The sequence below is a fragment of the Myxocyprinus asiaticus genome, chromosome 13, assembly GCF_019703515.2.
Source record: "Myxocyprinus asiaticus isolate MX2 ecotype Aquarium Trade chromosome 13, UBuf_Myxa_2, whole genome shotgun sequence".
NCBI classification, from domain to species: Eukaryota; Metazoa; Chordata; class Actinopteri; order Cypriniformes; family Catostomidae; genus Myxocyprinus; species Myxocyprinus asiaticus.
The window spans coordinates 24,377,377-24,398,826 of NC_059356.1; the positions used below are offsets into that span (position 1 = coordinate 24,377,377).

Genomic DNA, 21,450 nt, shown 5'->3' on the forward strand with positions numbered 1-21,450 from the left:
GAAGAATAGAAAAATTTAAATAAAACTACAAAAGGATCCATTACATTAAAATGCATATGCAGTATAACACATCAGCCATAATTTTGAGTCACTTTAAACTAGAAATACATTGAGATGCATTTTGTTTGAGGTATTACGTAAAATGGAAAGTCTCAGCTTTCTAATTATATAATAATAATAATTATAAATATTATCCTTTTTATTTCAGTTTATAAAACTCAAAATGTGTTTTTAGGTCAAAGTGACTCATACTGATAGAGCAGATCACCTATTGTCCATTGTTTGTTTCTGAAACAACCAAAACACAACCTACCTGTAATCAAAAAAGAGCTCCTCTCCACGCTGTATGGCTCGCTTTGCAAAGATTCCGATGCGATGATCACCATTAACCATTACAACTGAAACAACAACCAACACCAAGACTATGTCAAATGTACTTAATAATTTAGACTGAATGTTTTTACTGTATTTTCATTTTTAAACACTACCTTTTGCATAACAGTTGGGGTTTACAGAGTGGTTGGCAAATCGTATTTTATTCCCTTTTCGAGTGGCATCCACTACAAAGTCTGTTATAAAAATACATATGCTTGTGAAAATCTAATTGACACCTACAAGCCATTAACCATTACAACTCCAAACATCACTAAAGCCAATACCATTGTTCAAGTTGAATAGAAAGCTGGACATATACTTGTCATAGATCCTGCCCCTCCTGTCTGCCTCATCCTGGGAGATAAGCTACACACACACACACACACACACACACAAAATGCAAACATTGCATTACTAAAATATAACAGTTGTAAGAATCACAGCTTGTTCACAGAATCTAATGCACATACAGTGTAGGGGTGTGTGTGTGTGTGTGTGTGTGTGATTTCCACACACCTCTCCACAGTACTCAGAGATCAACTCGTTCTTCTGGACTGGCTCTTTGATGAATGTACCCCACCCTGCAACATCAGACGGGGCCAGGAGCAGGTGCTGGCAAACAGGACAAAGGTTAACAGCTTCAACATGCATGTTACAAAAGCATACAGTATCTCCTTATATTGTTTTTTCTCATTTGATTCCAAGCTCAGTGAAACACTATTGTGTTTGATCAGATTCTATGATTCTGGTTGAAGAACTCTCGCGAGTGATCGTGCAGTCATCAACAGATTCTGCCAGTCATTTGATCTGTCTCTACACACCCTGTTCACAATGTCACTGGATCACGGTTCATACCTTCTTGAGTCCTCTCTGGATGCTGCAGTTCTTGCAGGAGACCTGTTTGCTGTCCCAGTGGTCTGCGGCCCCACAGGTCATGCAAAGGTCGGGATCACACTCACGCACTGCCAGATAACACGGACACTGCTTAGTGTTACACTGAGTCTTACAGCGACAGCCAGGAAACCGATTCTGACCTAGTACCCAGATACAGAACAGAATTAGGTTAGAGTGAGCCATGTTGAGTGTGTAATGTTTGAGGTGTCAAAATGCCTGAAATATATTGACGTCCAAATTCAAATAATATGAATAAAGGTAAAAATGGGATATACTGTGATTCAGTGGCTCATCTTGTTTTTCCTGCATTAGTGCCCTCTAGTGGTGCACTCATGTGATATATCCGTTGCCCTTAAAGAATTTAGATAATGTTGAACTGGAACAATAGCCAATCATTGAACAGAAATACATAACAATACTACAGACATCATACACAATATGTGGGTAGTTGACATCAAATATAAGTTAACACCCTGTGGTGTGACATGCTATACTCCATCTAAAACTATTCTAAACAGCATTTTTCTAATTCTTTTCTAATTATTATGCATGCTGCTTTTGAGACATATTAATTATACTATATATATATATATATATATATATATATATATATATATATATATATATATATATATATAAAATACTACATGGAATATTTGTACTTTTTTAAAAATTCATTGGTCACACCACAGGGCTAATTAAAAAAGTAAAAAGTGATTAAAACTGAAAAATGTATGATGTTAATGATGATGAGCCCTCATTAATGAATATACATTTTAACCTAAAATATTGACATTGGTTTAAAAAAGTTCAAGGACATGTTAGAACATACATAAGAACTTCGGTAACCTTCCTTTAAGTGTAAACATTTTAACTATATGTAACACTTTAGTTTAGGAATCAGAAATTAGACAATGATTCATGACTAATAATTACATTTGTAAGTGTATGAAATACATGTAGATAATAAACATGCTGCAGTGATGCCCCTATACTGTCTGGTAAAATATAATTAAGGGTGAAAATAGCATCTAACAAGGAAGCTTTTTATTGCTATTTATACTAAGTATCAATAGTCTCTGCCTTTTTTTATTTATTTTATACTTATAAGTTGCACATTCACATAGTGTAATGAGAACCTATAAAGGATGTATTTTGCACCTTACTAGCTATTGGTATCTTTAGTTTTTACCTAATAAGTTAATTGTTAGGAAAAAACAAATGTAAAGAGGCTATTAGGCAAGGGTAAGAAATCAACGAACAAAGGCCTAATAAATACCTTTTAATTCCAAACAAGTTCGTAACTAGTCCGTTACAAGTCCAATTATTAGTCATTATTTACTGCCTAATTTCTGATCCCTAAAATAAAGTGCTTATATATATACACACACTATATTTTAAAAAGAAAGTGAAAGAAATATATAATATTAAGTTGTTAAAAACAATTTGTTGGAAACGTTCTCAAAATAAACAAAAAAGTGTCCAAAATTGTATAACCTTTTAAACTTGCATTTGTAAGTATTTGTAATGTATATTTCATTTGTTTATGTGTTTACAGTATGTGTGTGTTCATTTGTGTTGAACTCACACTCACGATCACACTGGCAGAATTTCTCGCAAAAATTCTGGGTCATCACACATGGACAGGAACTATCACAGGGGTGCTCAGGGTGATCACATGGCTGAAAATTGTATACTTGATTGGATGAGTTGTCTATAAGACAAAGAGGAAGGACAAAAGAGCAATAACTGACCATTGTGGAAATGAAAACAGAAAATGAAAGAAGAAAATGAGAAGAAAATGAAAACAGTTTGCCGGATCTGCTCAACATTCATGCTATCAGTTTGACAAATAATAATAATATAGACTGAGTGACAGAAAACTCTTTTCCCATATTTTGATTGCATTCTTCTGTTTTTCCATTCCTGAACCTGCCAAGCCATTCAAATCTATTCTCAATATGTGAGGTGCTTACCTTTCTTCAGCTGTATCTTTGCCCATAATCTATCAAACAAATAAAAGAAACATAGTTTACATCTAGTGTTCATATTTTGCAGTCTTGTGTTTCCTCCAGTTTGTAGTTATTTCTTTTTTTCTCCCCAATTTGGAATGCCCAATTCCCAATGTCCTCTTAGTGGCGTAGTGACTTGCCTCATTCCAGGTGGCGGTGGATGAATCTCAGTTGCCTATGCGTCTGAGACTGTCAATCTGTGCATCTTATCACGTGGCTTGTTGAGCGCGTTACCGCAGAGATCTAGCGTGTGTGGAGGCTCATGCTATTCTCCGCAGCATCCACACACAACTCACCACGTGCCCCACTGAAAGCAAGAACCACATTATAGCGACCATGAGGAGGTTACCCCATGTGACTCTACCCTCGCTAGCAACCGGGCCAATTTTGTTGCTTAGGAGACCTGACTGGAGTCACTCAGCATGCCCTGGATTCGAACTCACGACTCCAGGGGTGGCAGTCAGCGTCAATACTCGCTGAGCTACCCAGGCCCCCCAGTTTGTGGTTATTAAAGCATGACTGTGACTGGCAGATAGCAGTAGGTGAATATCTTGCCTGTGCTTTCGTTTTTTCTTCTGAGGTGAGATCCCACCATCCTCCAGTGGAACACGGTGAATCAGCACCTCTTTCACTGCAAACTCATATACCTGACACAAATACACACAAATACATGAGACAGACATTGCAACATGTTACACTCCACCCACATTCAGCATAAGAATCCCTTGAACACCTTATGGACGTTAGTCAGAATTCTGAAACCCAACTGAGGCATAACTTCTCATTATAACGTTGATCTTTGCCATATGAGCATGCAGACGCACACACAATAACACACAAACAAAACAACATACTTCTAGAAAAAGACAACACATGACTTGAGATAATCACATTTCCAGTTAGCCAAACCGCAGTCTCTCTGGGAAAAACACATATAGCACAGACTCAACCTTGTACAATTAAACCCACGCAGTTTTTGTTGTCTCTGCTTTTGAGCGAAAAAATATTATATTATTGTCATTGTATATGTGTACCTCTCTGCATTTCTTGGTGCCGATGAGTCGTGCGATAGAGCAGAAATTGTTGTAATATGTGCCATGCAGAACTCTGAACAGAGACTCCTCCGCTCCGCTCCACTGTAGAGGTAACTCAGACTGCCTTGTTCCTTCCTCTCCTGGTCTCATTTTAGTGGGGCTGGGACACCTAGAATTACCCTCTGATATACACACACACACAACACACATACACACACACACACACACACACAAACACACACACACACACACACACACACACACACACAATCAAGTTGGTTTAGCAATCCTTATGAGGACTCTCCATAGATATAATGATTTTTATACTGTACAAACTATAGATTCTATCCCCTAACCCTAACCCTAAACCTAACCCTCACAGAAACCTTTTTGCATTTTTACATCTTCAAAAAAACATTATTTAATATGCCATTGTAGGTGATCTCAGGTTTTACTAAACCTGTACAAACACACACACACACACACACACACACACACACACAAATACACACAAACACACACACACACACACACACAAATACATAAATACACACAAATACAAACAAACACACAAACACACACACACACACACAAATACACACAAATACACACAAATACACACAAATACACAAATACACACAAATACACACACACACACACACACACACGAGTACATGATAGCTTTATATCTAATATGTAAATCTACCAATATGCCATTTGCCTCAATACTGAATTAGATTACAGTAAATACAAAATAATTCCACAGTAATGTGTTCTGAGTGGTACTTATTGGCCCATGACAAAATAGCCCGTCCCCAAGTCTCTATGATATTCTGATCCCAGATAGATTTGCAAACTTTCTACCAGCCAAATACAGGAAATTCCTGCTCTAAATATTTGTATTTTTTTTTTCAGCGGGGCTCCTGTGCGAGACACTGCTCAACGATTAAAGGGGTCCATTTAGAGCTTGTTTACATGAGAAAAACTTGAAAAACGTATGCAGACGTATGCAAAAACGTATTTGGTGTGAACGGCCACCAATACGCATGAAATAAAAAACGCTTTAATACAATGACTAAATTTCTATAAATTTTTACTTTTAATAAACACTACTTTTTGTGCTAAAAGAACAAAGCTGCAATAAATGGAGAAAGACAATATTTTTCTGTCATATGTCAAATTGGGCTCATCGGTTTGTAGACAGTATATGACTAATAACTAAATGTCACTGAAAAAAATATATATATAATTTGGTCTTTCAGGTCTTTCAGGGCCACTGTCTTAGTTCAAGTGTTACACAGTATATGCATTACAATGGATTTTAATAGGAGAGAAAATGCATTACATAAAAATAGTGTGTTTCTTCTTGGATTACAGTGTCATTCTTTTGGCAGTAAATAGTGTTTATCACAAGGGAAATGTAAGAAAATCACATTAAGGGTTTTAACTAAACTTGTACTATACTGTACTTGAACTACTGTATGTATTTGACAAAACGATCCTGCTTTTTAACAGTCCATGCAACATTTAACAGTCAATATCTCTCACACAATGGCAAAAGGTGTGTGTTTCAGGTCCATTTCACTCGGTTTGTGAAATATCCTAAGCAGCTCGGGATTGAGACGCTAAAATACAGGAAAAATACAGCACAGGACGTAAAATACGTCCTGTACTGATTTCATCCAGATGGCAATTTTGTTCCCTCTAATATGGGATGATTCTATATTATACGGGACAGTTGGCAACCCTAATCCAAGATATAGCTCAGGTCACTCCTTCAATGTACATTCATCCCCGTAGCACAAACAGCACCTTTGTACAAAAAATTAATACTTGGGATTACGCTTTTGTTCAAATCCCAAACCCTAACTATGAGCAATAATCTTGGAGATGCTTGCATTAGCTGCATTATTAATAATGTTCTTGAGTTCCTGTGAGCAGTTTTGAGTGATGTCTCTTTGGTGCAATCAAACAAACACACCTATGCACACACCTCCATGGCACAAGAGCTGTCTTTAATTGCAAAGCTATTTTTGGTAATTGTAAAGTTTGAGTGTTTCATCTGTATTCTATTGGCCTGGATAAACTGGTATTGACCCATTATCTGTTGTATATTATGGTGTGGTTTAAATATGGGCATGTAGTAGAGATTCTTAAATCTGTATGTCTCTACAATATTTGCTGTATGTTTGTGTTTACACATGGTGTGTGTGTGTGTGTGTGTACCTGAGGAGCTGGTTGTCTCGTGGTCGCTCTCTCCTTCTTTTCCCTCTTCACCTGAGCCTGAGGGGGTGGGGCACCATGAACTTGAGGGGCGGGGCTGTCGCCGTCGCCGACGAGACCTTTGCGACCTTAGCATGTTCTGATCAGCAAACTCTTTTGCTCCTTTCTGTGACCAGGGCAGAGGGACAGAGAAAGCGAGGGAGAGAGAGATGTGAGAAAGATTGTAAGAAGTTGATCAGAACCAATCAGAAATAAAACCAATTTAAAATAAAATAACCGACTAACGTATAAACACACAGGCAGAAAGTTGTACCTGCAGAAGAAAGCAATCGAGTCCACAGGGTTCTGTCTCCATTCTGATCTCTTTATTCTTCCTCTTGTACACGTTGGGAGATGCATGGAAAGCTGAACACAGAAGACATGGACTTTTCATTTACAAAACTTTTCCTTTTAGAGACTGAAATATCTACTATCCTAAAATTCATTAAATGTATGCTTGATATACATGAGATAAAGTCTGTACACAGGGTTGGGAGGGTTACTTTTGAAATGTATTCCACTACAGATTACAGAATTCATGCTGTAAAATGTAATTTGTAATGTATTCCGTTAGATTACTCAAGGTCAGTAACATATTCTAAATCCTTTGGATTACTTCTTCAGCACTGGTAGATTTTTTCACTTGTTTTGACTATAAAAACTCTGCCAGTACAGTAAGACAAAATACACATGTTAAAAATACATTCTCTGAAAAACCTAAATATCTTATGCAGTGTTGTTTCTAAAACAAGATAAATCAAAATGATCTTGTTTTAAGGATTTTTAGATATTTTTACAGGAAAACAATACAAAAATTATTATCAAGAATATTATTTTTGCCCTAATATCAAAGGTCTTACTAAGAAATTATGATCTAATATGAATTTTCTTGATGAAAAATATGATCGTGCTTGGTAACGTGCATGTAAAATGGCTAGAAATAGCATTTTAGCTTAGTGTAAAGCTGACAATTTACATAAGGTTTATTTCTATTTCTTCTGCTCCAAACTTCAAACGTACTTCTCTGTCTGCTCGTATGAATGTAACACATCATAAGAAAGTGTTTCACTGCTGTTCAAATGCACTTTGGATCGCATCATTTATATGTATAAATGTTTTCCATCTGAAAGGACTAAATATTAAATGAAACAAATGACAATAAAATGCAAAGTAATCTGTTCAGTAATCAAAATACTTTTTGAATGTAACTGTATTCTAATTACCAATGATTTCAATTGTAACTGTAGTGGAATACAGTTACTTATATTTTGTATTTTAAATATGTAATCCCGTTACATGTATTCCGTTACTCCCCAACGCTGTCTGTACAATATGATATCAATGACAAAGATTAAACAAGCTATTCAGGAACATGAACTGAACAGATTGGACATGCATTGAATAGATATATTAGACTGGAACATCACCCTATGCCTACATTTTATACTTAAGGTTATGGCTTTGTTCATATAACTACTTACGAGCAATAATATTACTATTGCTACCATAAGCAAGCGCCAAAAACAACCAAAAACAAAAATAGGCAGAAGACCAGACACGGGCAGTATCATCTCTTACGATGAAGGAAACAGTCGTATTTGAAGCAGCGACGACAGAAGAGTGTGTGAAAGGAGTGCAGACTTTGCTCTCTCTGAACAGATTTGGCAAAGGGGCCGTCCATGTTGGGCGTACAAAGTGGAGGCAACTTCACAGGGCTTGATGGCTCCAGGAGATCTTTATACCTGTGGGAGAGATAGAGAAATGAAACTGAAAGTGAGAAACTATATCTGTATGTACACTGAAAAAAATTGTTAACCTAAAAAATGTGCTTCATGTGGGAACTTCTAAATTAACTGGTTTGATGCAAGTAAAAAATATTATTTAACATCACTAAACCAACCAGTCTACATTAGGTTACACTAACAAACCTAATTTTAAGGGTTAGATCAGGTAGAAATAGCTCCTTAAGGTAACAATTGTAGAACTGCAGATTTGTTATTTTATTTAGTTAATTCCAGTCCTGGATGCTGATTGGTCAATAAAGCTCTCCAGCCAAGCTATAATTCACACTTAACAAATTCACTGGCTCATATAGTCCTGGAGCGCATTAAGGTAAACAGATCTGGCATGTTGCCACCACCCCTCCCTCCAACTAAAGCTAGAAATCAAAAGACAATTTTGATATAATAATTGGTGTAATTAGATGGGGAAGTGGAGAGATGCTGGAAGAATCATCACTGGTTGAAGGGAAGCAGCCGCTTATACTGTATATCCTTGGGATATGATTGGCAAGCCTACATGAACAAGCTCCTCCCGAACTTACATTTAGAACTTAATTATAATAACAACTATGACACCAAACATATCATATATTTACCATATCACCCATTGATGATCATTATTTTTTTGCATAGCAACGTTTATTTATGTCAGGAATAATATCTTATAATGGATTCAAATTCATTAATTTATTTAATATAATAACATTTTAATGAAAAATTGTGTCCTTAATATTTGTATTATGTGGTTACCATTTTGTGGTTAGATTATATAGTGAATATAGTCATGGCTGAAGGGGATGCAGGCACTCCATTGCATGTTGTGCCTAACAACGTTTCCCTGTCTGTCACTCACCTCTATGTTGTGTCGATGTAGTGACACTAGGGGTTTGCTCTTGAGAGCCCCAATCACCTTTGCTTTATTCAGAAAAGGCCAATGAAAACTGGCGAGTTGCATGCCACTCTCTGCCCCGGACATACGGGTATAAAAGGAGGTGGCGTGCACCACTCATTCAGACTTGTTCTTTGGAGCCGAGCACATGTGTGTGTTCGTCCCGCCACCCTGCTATTGCTGCTGGATTTTACGGCGCATATCAGCAGTCACCCTCGCAGGGTTCAGTGTTGTGCTTCCCCTGGGCTCTTCGGCGGCTGAGTCCACAGGTATAAAAAAGAGTATATTTAAAAGAGTATATTTCTGCTTCCCGACCTGGTTCATCTTGGGTTGAAACTCAAGCGGCTGGGTCGGCGAGTACCGTGGGCAATTTGGATGTGGATATGGGAGCTTCTCCAACGGCTCAGTTACCGCCGACCTCCTATCCCCCAGCACACTCGTTCTGCCCGGTAGAGTTCACGAGCGAGGCAGGCCGTCCGCCTCAGGGCGGATTTAATGTCTTGTTCGCGGCTCGCGACGAGGATAAGTTATCGTCGCAGCATCAGTGGGTGGGCTCCTGCTTTCGGAAGCGGACGAGTCTACTGAGCTCCCGCTCTCGGGTGGTAGAGCTCAGGACGAAGCGGACACTGAGTTGGCAGCCGTGCTTGCCCGGGCGGCTGCAAACATCGGGCTTGAGGGGAACCCTCCGCCCCACCCTGAGCATTCGCGGATGGATGATTGGTTTCTGGGCTCAGAGCGTGGCTCATGGCCGCGCCATGCCCCGCCCCGGTACCTTTCTTCCCGGGAGGTCACGAGGCGCCTTTCTCCGCCCGTACACGTTTCGCGAGCTCGTCCACACTAACTACCCTCGACGGCGGGGCAGCCAAGGGATATGTAGTGCTTCCCCAGGTTGAGTGCGCCGTGGTGGTGCACCTGTGCCCGCAGGGTGCAGCCACCTGGAGGAACCGACCAAGGCTCCCTTCCCAGGCGTGTATGTTCGTAGTAAATGCCGCGGGTCAGGCCGCCTCCGCCCAGCACACCACGGCCATCCTGCAGCTTCACCAGGCCAAGGTGCTTAAAGATCTGCACAAGGGTAGAACCGACCCAGGGCCCATGCAGGAACTGCGCACCGTGACCGACCTCGCTCTACGAGCAACAAAAGTCACGGCGCGTGTTCTGGGTCGGACGATGTCCACTTTGGTGGTCCAAGAGCGACACCTGTGGCTCAACCTTGCAGAGATGCGTGACGCCGAGAAGGTCCGCTTTCACGATGCGCCCGTCTCCCAAGGGGGGCTCTTTGGCAACACTGTCGAGGACTTCGGCAAAAAAAAAAAAACAGATCTCGATGGTGAAGAAGCAGATGGAGGCCATTAAACACATCCTGCTGTGGCGCGACTTGGCCACCTACTGGCCTCTGAAGTCCTGCGCCCTGTCTGCTTCTCGCCAAGGCTGTCCTCTTGCGGTGTTGGCCCCGGCTCCCCCACCATCGGAGCCCACACGCCAGCCTCTGAGAAGAAGATCCTCCCGCAGGAAGGCGGCACCACCTGCCCATCAGCCGGCCACAAGGAACCCCAGATGGGCTTTGAAGTGGCCCTGGGACAGGCGACCCAGGGATGAGGTTGCTGACTCTGACTGGCCTGACTCAGGTAAACCTATGGGCTCCAATCCCGCCCCTGGGCCAGCACGAGGTGAGTACCCTCACAACATCACCAGGTGTCTTCTGGGCCCCGGCACCCAGTTTATCAGTAGAAGAGCAGTTTCCTCATTCCCTGGGTCATTCTCCAATGCTCGCGACGGCCAGGCGCTGGAAGTCTTTCCGGTCAATGAGTGGAAAGCAATTATCTCTCACCACACATCACCCACCCCGGGTGTGATAAATCCTATCATCCCCCTGGTGCCATTAGCGCAGAGGCTGGAAGCCTCCAAGTTGGAAGTGCTTTCCAACCCGTCGCAATGGCTCAGCAGGATGATCCGGCTCCGCTACGCGATACAGTTTGCCAGACGACTGCCCAGGTTCAGTGGCATCCTCTCCACCGCGTTGCAAGGCGAGGATGCCTCGGTCCTTCGGGCGGATGGAGCGATAGAACCCGTCCCCTTAGACGAATCACACAAGGGCTTTTACAGCCTTTATTTTATCATACCCAAGGGGGGGGGGTGCGCCCAATCCTGGATCTGCATGCCTTGAACAGAGCCTTACACAGGCTTCCGTTCAAGCTGTTGACGCAGAAGTGCATCCTAACGTCTATACGACATCTGGATTGGTTTGCGGCCATTGATCTGAAGGACGCGTACTTTCACGTATTGATCCTTCCTCGACACAGACCCTTTCTTCAGTTTGCCTTAGAGGGATGAGCATGCCAATACAAGGTCCTCCCTTTCGGTCTGTCCCTGTCCCCTCGCATCTTTACCAAAGTCGCAGAGGCAGCCCTGGCCCCACTAAGGGAAAAGGGCATTCACATCCTCAATTATCTCGACGACTGGCTGATCCTAGCTCACTCGCGAGATCTACTGTCTGTGCACAGGGACCTTGTGCTTTGGCACCTCGACCGACTGGGGCTTCAGGTCAACTGGGAAAAGAACAAGCTCTCCCTTGCGCAGAGCATCTCTTTTCTCAGAATGGAGTTGGACTCGGTCACCATGATGGCACGCCTTATGACCGAGCATGCACAGTTGGTGCTGGCCAGCCTGAGAACCTTCAGGCAGAAGGTAGCGGTCCCGGTGAAACAATTTCAGAGGCTCCTGGGGCATATGGCATCCGCGGCAGCAGTACTTCCCCTCAGGTTGATGCATATGAGACCGCTCCAGCACTGGCTACAGACTCGAGTCCAGAGGTGGGCATGGCGCCACGGCACCCAGCACGTGACTATCACACCACGATGCCGCCAAACTTTCAGCCCTTGGTCAGATCTGGCATTTCTATGGACAGGGGTTCCCTTAGAGCAGGTCTTGAGGCACGTCGTGGTCACAACAGATGCCTCAAATTTGGGCTGGGGCGCCGTGGGCAACGGGCAGGCAGTATCGGGGCTCTGGCCAGGGCCCCACCTGCAATGGCACATCAACTGCCTAGAGTTGCTGGTGGTATCGCTGGCCCTGCGGAGGCTTCGGCCATTGATTCAGGGCAAGCACGTGTTGGTCCGGACGGACAACACAGCGACTGTGGTGTACATAAACCACCAGGGCGTTGTACGCTCACGTCACGTCGCAACTCGCCCGCCGCCTCCTCCTTTGGAGTCAGCAGATGTTGAAGTCTCTGTGAGCCACTCACCTCCCAGGCGTCCTCAACCATTCAGCGGATGAGCTCTCACAGCAGGTAATGCTCCACAGAGAATGGAGACTCCGCCCCATGCAGTCCAGCTAATTTGGGAGAGATTCGGGGAGGCGCAGGCGGACCAGTTCGCCTCCCGAGAGTCCTCTCACTGCCCCCTTTGGTACTCCCTGTCAGCTGGCCTCGGGGGCTGCACAAGTACGTGTTTCCCCCAGTGAGCCTCGTTGCACAGATGTTGTACCGGCCCAACTGGACTTGGTTCTCAGACCTGATGCTCCTGCAGTAGCCCCTCCTTGGCGCAGGACCTTCTCACTCAGGGGCAGGGCACGTTCTGGCACCCGTGGCCAGACCTCTGGAATCTCCACATCTGGCTTCTGGACGGGACGTGGAGGACCTAACAGGCCTTCCATCAGCGGTGGTACACACGATCACTCAGGCCAGAGCCCCCTCCACGAGGCGGCTCTACGCTCTGAAGTGGCGTCTCTTTGCAAATTGGTGTTCTTCCCATGGGGAAGATACACAGAGATGTGCAGTAGGGTCTGTGTTGTCTTTCAGGAGGGGCTGGAGCGATGGCTGTCTCCCTCTACCCTGGAGGTGTATGTGGCTGCTATAGCAGCATATCATGTTACACTGGATGGGAGACCCTGTGGACAGCACGACCTGATCACCAGGTTCCTCAAAGGCATGAGGAGATTGAATCCCCCTAGACCATTCCTGGTTCCCTCTTGGGATCTCTCTGTGGTCCTACCTGCCTTACAGAAAGCCCCCTTTGAGCCCCTGGAGCAGGCCGAGCTCAGCACTTTGTCGCTGAAGACGGCCCTCCTGGTGGCACTCACTTCTATCAAGAGGGTTGGGGACCTGCAGGCGCTCTCTGTCACCAGCGAATGCCTGGAGTCCGGGCAGGCACACGGTTACGTGCCCAAAGTTCCCACCACTCCCTTCCGGGATCAGGTGGTGAACCTGCAAGTGCTCCTTTCAGAAGAGGAAGACCCGGCCTTGTCATTGCTGTGTCCAGTTCATGCTCTGCATGTCTATCTGGACCGCATGCAGAGCTTTAGACACTTGGAGCAGCTCTTTGTCTGCTTTGGAAGGCAGCAGAAGGGGAAAGCTGTCTCCAAACAAGGTTGCCCCATTGGATTGTGGATGCCATTTCTCTGGCTTACCAATCACAAGGCCTGCCATGCCCTCTGGGTGTCTGGGTGCACTCCACCAGAGGTGTTGCGTCCTTCCGGGCACTGGCGAGGGGCGCCTCTCTAGCAGACATATGAAGAGCAGCGGGTTGGGCTACACCCAATACCTTTGCGAGGTTCTACAACCTGTGCATAGAACCGGTTTCGACCTGAGTGTTACAGGATGACAACAGGTAGGCCGGGCAGCCGGTCAGGTGTATCGCTTGCATTCTGCCTTTCCACTTTTTTAAGGTGATAATGTGCGCTATCTTGTCCAAAACAATTCCCCGCAACTGGTGAACACTGGACGCCTCTTTAATTCTTTAAGCAATATTCAGTGGCGAACTTGGTCGAGGAGTAACGCCGCCAGGACTTTTCAGGTGAGCCTGTGTACTTGGGCTCAGTGCTTCATACGTGGTGATTCCCCCCTCGGTAATCCAGTATGATGCGTTTCCACTGTATGTTTTCCCCTCAGGTTAACCCTGTGTTACATCCCAGGACGTATTTATTTATTTATTTATTTCCTTGTTACATCTGTGGATGTAGTGGTTGATTGTATATTGTTTATACAGTGTTTGTATGTTTTCTGTTGTCTTCCTTGTTTTTCCTTGTGTTCTCTCTCTGTCATTTTCCCAACCAGATTAATTGACATCAGCTGCCAATGATTAAGGTCAAGTGTTGAGCTGCTCTGATTGGTGGACAACATGGGGAACATGTGGATAAAGCTGAGGTGGAAAGTCACCTAGAAGAGACTCCTTCCTCCTGCCCCAGCATGTGCAACTTTGGTGTTTAGTGCTGTTGTAACTTGAAGTTGCACTCAATGCTGCTGTATGATAAACAGTTGCCTTTTTTTTTTTTACAATCTTGTGAGTATAAAATCCTTTGTTGGATGTGTGCTTATTTCCACCCCTTAACATTTATGGGAGCAGTAGAGAGGTGGGTGCCACTTTTGTTGTTAACCTTGTTTTCTCCTGTTTATGGCTAGATAGGGAGTGGGGCTAGACTTCTGTTGTTAATTTTCTATTTATTTATTTGTAAGGGTAAGTAGTTTGTGGCTCCCATCAGCTAGATTTTGATTATTATTTTGGCCTGGTCCCCTCTTGAAGTCTTAATGCTTCCTTTTGTGTTCATAGAAGAAAATAAACTTTTGTAACTATTATTGTAACCTGTTCTGGTTGTTATTGGCTGGGACAGGAGTGAAGACCTCCATATACGTTTCATTTAAATAATTTTGTTTTTTATCACTTGTTAGTTTTCTCCCCCCCACCCCTAGACGGGGAGGAAACGTAAGAGCTCCCCTCGTCAGAGCTCTGCTCTGCCTCAGCCACTGTTGCTGTGTACCCTCTCCGTAGATAGGGTCCTTCCCAGTGGCATCATTCCACATGTGAACGTCCCCATCGGTAAGCCCATGTGAGGTATTCTCCACATGTTAACCTCCCTCCGGTAGGATGTGGTCTCCATAGTGCTCTTCCTCCTGGAGAGGGAAGAGCACTTCCCCAGCACTATTCTAGCAGGTGCTCGGCGGGAAATTGCTTAATACAAAAATCAGGAAAGGCCACCACCTGTAGCCTCCTCGGGTAAGTGCCTCGTTCCACCCTTATCGGGACCAGGGAGACGCCTTACCTAACTTGCTGGAATGTCATGACGTGGTTGAGTACTCGCTGCGAGGCACACAGCAGCCTGCCCATGTCCGCTCCTCCGTACCTTGTGACATGGTTCAGTGCCTGCAGTGTTTCGTATAGGAAACCCTAGTGTCACTACATCGACAAAATGTCAAGTGAGTGACAGACAGGGAACGTCTTGGTTACTGATGTAACCTCTGTTCCCTGATGGTGGGAATGAGACGTTGTGTCCCTCCTGCTGCAGCGCTGAACCGACCGCTGACATGGCTGGGACTCTCTCTCGGCTCCTCAGCACAACTCTGAATGAGTGGTGCAAGCCATCTCCTTTTATACCTGTATGTCCGGGAGGAGAGTGGCATGCAAATTCCACATGCCAATTTTCATTGGCCTTTTCTGAATAAAGCAAAGGTGATTGGGGCCCTCAAAAGCGAACCCCTAGTGTCACTCCATTGACAAAATCAGTAACCAAGACTTTTTTTTATATATATTCACAATACAGCACAGCCTCTTGTACATTGTTGCTTTAGAGTGAATATGTGTTGTATCTCTATATTTTATGATGTCAAAAAAGCTGTAGATGCATTGTATTAAAACTTCAAAGTGTTTTACCTTTTGTACACACACATAAGAGAGCATTAAATACAAGTTAATGTGCTTCAAAATCTCTGACACATTTCCCCAGCCAGCGGAAAGAAATGAGATGAGCACAGCTGGTGGAGTGCACAAAAATGGCATGAAATGGTAAACAGTTGGATGATAATGCAGACTGTGACGGCTTTTTGTTTCCACTGCTGCTGCTGTTGCCAAACACCCACTGAAAGCAGAGCTGCAGGAGCTTCCCATGAACCCTCATTTAACACGGTGTTGAAATGGCAGTATTCTTTTCAAGACAAATGGAAGAATGTTTGTGCATGTTAGGCTTGCCTTTATGGTTGCATCATTTTTGTGGATAAAGGTCTGGGTTTTGGCATGTAGCTAAGAGAGCACTGTTTGATATTAATTCAAATTAGTTGAAATTTAAATTAAATGAATTGGATTTAACTGAATTGATTTAATCCAGCTAAAATAAGATGAACTACATTAAATCGAATCTAAATTATAAGACTTCGGATTAATATTTTTTATTGGTTGCTCCTCAAACATGACACATAACAAAGCAAAACATTCATATACAGAGTCAACCATTATTCCCCTTAAACCTCATTATTTCCCTTCCCCCCTCCCAATCCCCAATGCCACCCGACCCCCAACAAACATCCCTATGGCCAAAGCCCGAGTACACATGCAGATAAAATAAATAATTAAATATGTAAATATATATATATAAAATAATAGTAATAGATGTTTACTTATCAATGTAATGACTCCCCTGCTCTTACTTGAGCCAGCACTAAAGAAAATATGTCCACCCCTTATCTTCCCAAATTTTTCAGCTTCCTACTGGGAAAGATGCATTACTTGAAGAAACACTATATCATATTTCTTACGTTTAAGAAGAGAAATTACTTTCCTTCTTTTTATGGGGTGTCATATTAACATTTGACATTTTGACATATTAGAAAAAAATTTTGTGTGTCAAAAATAAAATTATAAAGACCAAATTCCACATTGGAACAATTAACCCCCGAACATTCCCCAAAACAAAACAAACAGAAAATCCATCCCTCTAAACTCAAACAGTTCATGTACACTTACGAGAGCCCCCACAACAACTCTGCCGTCGGATTGCTCAAGTCTATACAAGTCTATTCTATACAAAACATATAGATTCATCACATAACTGTCTCGAAGGTGTGTTCCTCCACAAAACAAGCTCTAGCAGCAAGCGAAACCAGCACAAAACTTCGGGCAGTCAAACTCACTCCAATGTCCTGCAAGAAATATTCAAAAAACCCAACTCCAGCCAACAGGAGGCATAAGCACCCAAAATGAGCAGATTCATTCACAACTGTCCTGAAGAAATTATTCTACACAAAACAAACTCCAGCCGCTAGGCAGAACCAGCAAAAAAAGAAACGAAAAAAGCGCTCGGTTTCCTCGGACAGTCAAGTGAATATTCAGTGAGACAGGTCCACTAGGCGGCAACATGAAAATCATTAAATGGCTTACTCACTCCAATGTCTTTATGTAGGATAATGCTTGCTGTGGGCATGTGAATCCTCTATGGCCATCCTTAGTATCTATTCTCAGTTTGGCTGGAAACATCAGTGCAAAAGCGACCTTCCATTGATGTAAGAGATTCCTGCATTCCTTGAATCGAATTTGAATTGACACTCCTCACACAGTATCATGCGACTTTCGAACTTATAAGACTTGAGATTGCTCTCAGGTCATGTACAGTGGCACAAAAAAGTTTTTGGACACTAAAGTCACACGTCATTGTGTTATTTATGAAAATATAAAACCAAATGGCATTTATTTTAAAGAAATATAGCAAATATACTTAAGAGCAAAACTTTTTTTCAGAAAATAATTTTGTTAGTTTAGAAATGAAAAACCAATAGATATTTTGTTCAAAATTATGACAAAAAAGTATTCTGACACCTTTTTCCCAAGTTAATGTGATGAACTACACCTGTGGATACTCTGCTAGGAAAGTAAGGGGAAACTTAAGGTGAAGTGACTTCCACTAAATGCATCCACTAAAAATGACTTAAACACCAGTTGATTGAAAGTTGTTACAAATTTGGCAAAGAAAAGCATAATTTGTTTGCAGATTCCACTTATTTTCATATATTGTTATCGAATGCAATATATTTCAGAGATTTTTAAGTGTGATTTAATTGTCCAGAAGTGCCTTCGGTGCCACTGCATGTTCAAATATATTGCTCTTTAAATCTGTTTCACTACTAAAGAGATCAGATGTTGTTAGAGATGTGTTTAGTGCACATGCTCTAATTCCTTGCTTTACTGTCTTTATCAATACAATGTGTCAAAAAACGAAAAAATGTAATCATAAAAGATCAAATATTCAACAGTAGGCCCTACTTGTCCTTCAGCTCCTCCATGGTGCCTTTGTACGGAAACATGGATGCTATAGCAGTGAAGATCTTGTCATGAGGGATCTTCTTATTGGTGGAGAGCTCTCTTCCTAGTGATGGAAAAACAAGGGAGAGAATGTCATAAAAATAGAATTGTTCTGAATTTCACATTTAAAGCAAAAGTAGGCTAGTGCTTCTGTGAGTGAGTGTTTTCTCTGCTGTGGTGAAGTTGGGGTCAGGGTGTACCGTAACTGGATACTGGCCTAAAACAAACTGAATGAACAAACAGCCATTGCTAGGAACAGAGGTGACACTCAGAGCAAACAATTGCACACAAGCACACACTATGACTGGCCTACACGTGTGAACTCTGATCTATTTGTTGCAATGTCCCTGCTCATATGGTTCTTTACATCTGATTGCCTATTAAAATTCAAATGATAAACCAGTTATATTCTATATTCTGATTGCATGAGCAGCGTTCGCAGCCATTGTAAAATGCTCATGAATGCACACCTGTAACCGAACATTCAATATTAATGCTTATTCATTAATTCTATATTCTATTTAAAGTTGCAACGTTGTTTGGCAACCGCAAACAGCTTACAGTTAGGCTTATGTACTATTTTACATGACAGAAGAATTGTCTATTCTGTCTATTAATATGAATAAATGTAACAATTTATTGAACATTGGTTACTTATTGCTTTTGTTGCCGTTTTATAAAAGTATTAAGCCACTCGAGATTGTGTTACAATGATTTTACCACATGTAAAGGGTGTTCCTAACCATGGTAAAATCATGGTAATGCACTGCCTAGAGAGATTTATTGCTGGATTTTAAGTGTACAGACATCATAATTACTACAGTTCAGTCATGACAACTCTCGGAAAGATTTAGCATGCTAATGTGGGTATGACATTGAAAGGATATTGGTATTGGAGGACTAGATCTGCTACACTGCTGCTGCTGCAGAGCAAGTACACAGACATACGGAGTTAGCATGTGGATATGCTGCTGCTACTGCACAATAAGCGAAACGCAAGACAGGCTACATCAACCATGTATGAAAACACTGCTGAATAGACATTAAAAATACTCCTCGTGTAGCAGATCTAGACATTTGAAGGTGGGGTGGAGGGGGGGTTTCGTAGAAAAAAATCCAGCCAAGCTATAATCTACACTTAACAAGTTCACAGGCTCATATAGTCCTGGAGCACATTATGGTAAACAGTGTGCTGCAGTGAAACTGGCTTGTCTGCAAACTGAGCCATTTAGGTGTTCCACAACGAGATAGACGCAAGATGATTGGCTACCCGATTACAAGTCAGAGGACCAATGAGCCTCCCCATGTGAGCTGACTGGCTTAACATGTCACATGTAAGCGAGCCGATTGGCTAACAGATAACAAGTTCAAGAAACTGTCAGCATGCACCACATAGAGTTCCATTAAGTCGTTCCAATCCTGTATGACTTATCCGGTACACAATGTTTTAATGAATATTCCGGTGTGTCCACTCAACACAATGCCAGTTGATAATGACTCACTTTAAAGCTTAAAATGGACCCAAAAGTATCATAAAAGTGCCATATTCCAAGTCTTCTGAAGATCTAAGATAGGTTTTGATGAGAAATAACCCGAAATTTAAGTAATTTTTCACTTAAGAGAACCTCTTTCACAGCGGCTCGAATATTCATGCTTTTAATGCCATCTGTGTTAAAAAAGAAAAAGTCATCCCGGTTTGGTAGCACATGAGGGCAAGTAAATTAAGAAAGAATGTTCATTTTTGGGTAATCCATCCCTTTAAAAAACATTCAGCACTCCTCAGAACTCACCTTCAGCACTGCTCCTCCTCTTCCTCTTAATGAAGCCCACTTTTGATTCCTCTGGCCCCTCTGTTGTACTTTTCTTTGTCCCTCTCTTTTCCTCCTCCTTACTCTCTGGTCCCTCTTTGGGCTCAATCTCCTCCTCTTCCTCTGGGTCTGAGTACTGGCTCAGTGCCTCCACAAGCTCCTTAAAGATCTCGTCATTTATGAAGCCACCATCTGTTGTCAAAGAATGAGACACCATGTTACTGTATACCACACACACTACCTGTATGAACATATCCATGCATATCATATACTGATATTACAACAAGAACAGCATGTACAGTATGTGCAGTCCATTAGTGGATAGGGTTGAGTGGTTGAATAAAAGATGGTATTAGCTTGGAGATAGATGCTCACCTCTGTCTCCATGCACCCCATCATAGTTATCAATCAGCTCCTCCAGGAAAGCCTCATCCTGTTCCAACACCTCATCTCCCATATAGGGGATATTATGCAGAAATGTCTCATCTTCCACCTCAGAGAGACAAAAAGGGTGAACACAAAAGGAAAACAGAGAATTGAATTGGAGAGGGGATGGATTTATTTGATTTACAAGTTTAAACAAAGACATATTTCTCTATACTGCATATCTTTATGGATGAGCAAGGTTCTTCTTAATGAGTGGTAAAGGCACAATAATGCTGTTAATGTCTGTATATGGGTTTGGGGGCGAGGGTTTCTTATGTCTGTATTTGTGCCTGTGAGCGAGTGTAGGCCTTTAAAGATGCACATCCTCCTCTACCTGAGAGAATATTACAAAAACACATGCTTAGGGCTGTCATGTGAATGCACTGCTGCAGGGTGACCTACTTTCAAAATGACCAGTGTCATAAAATGAGGCTTTTCTTCTCTTTTCATTGCTCTCTCTCTCTGTCTCTCTTTCTCTGTCTGTTTGGAGCATACACAGGCTCCTGGTGGTGATCACGATTTAGTGCTTTTTATGTGTGTAAATGTGTGTTCGCACTTATTGTGCATATCTAGTACCATAAAGTTCTGCTGCAAAGGGGACCAGGAGTACATGAATGGTATCCCAGCAACAGTTGTCAAGGGACGCATGGCAGCTGACTGGTTCGGAAAGGACGGAGAGGCAAACTCTACCATGCACAACTGTGATTGCACAAGAAAGGGAAGACAGGAAAACAGAGGACATGTCATGGTGTCACTCAAAACAAGAAGAGGAACCATAAAATTACTTTAAGCCTACATGTTAATAAGCTAACCTGATTTGAATAAAAAAAAAAAAAATTAATAATAATTATATTAGTTTGCAGTTTTATATTGCATTTAAATTTTCCCACAAAGTTTACACACAGAT

General features: G+C 42.3%; 1 protein-coding gene across 6 annotated transcripts in view; it reads right to left on the reverse strand.

Moving 5' to 3' along the window:
- LOC127449771 (histone-lysine N-methyltransferase EZH2-like) overlaps window positions 1-21,450 on the reverse strand; it is a 29,442-nt gene that overhangs the window by 475 nt on the left and 7,517 nt on the right. For 2 of the 6 annotated variants that reach the window (XM_051713310.1, XM_051713308.1), the window contains 16 exons: window positions 21,120-21,242; window positions 20,493-20,610; window positions 20,100-20,309; window positions 18,271-18,373; window positions 8,156-8,319; window positions 6,852-6,943; window positions 6,542-6,704; window positions 4,316-4,497; window positions 3,837-3,928; window positions 3,246-3,274; window positions 2,858-2,983; window positions 1,231-1,409; window positions 892-987; window positions 660-741; window positions 489-569; window positions 314-398 (listed from right to left, as the gene is read on the reverse strand). In XM_051713310.1, the coding sequence (XP_051569270.1) occupies window positions 314-398; window positions 489-569; window positions 660-741; window positions 892-987; window positions 1,231-1,409; window positions 2,858-2,983; window positions 3,246-3,274; window positions 3,837-3,928; window positions 4,316-4,497; window positions 6,542-6,704; window positions 6,852-6,943; window positions 8,156-8,319; window positions 18,271-18,373; window positions 20,100-20,309; window positions 20,493-20,610; window positions 21,120-21,242 (1,925 nt within the window). The remainder of the gene's footprint in view (window positions 1-313; window positions 399-488; window positions 570-659; window positions 742-891; window positions 988-1,230; window positions 1,410-2,857; window positions 2,984-3,245; window positions 3,275-3,836; window positions 3,929-4,315; window positions 4,498-6,541; window positions 6,705-6,851; window positions 6,944-8,155; window positions 8,320-18,270; window positions 18,374-20,099; window positions 20,310-20,492; window positions 20,611-21,119; window positions 21,243-21,450) is intronic. The other 4 variants (XR_007898801.1, XM_051713309.1, XR_007898802.1 and 1 more) reach the window with 4 other exon arrangements.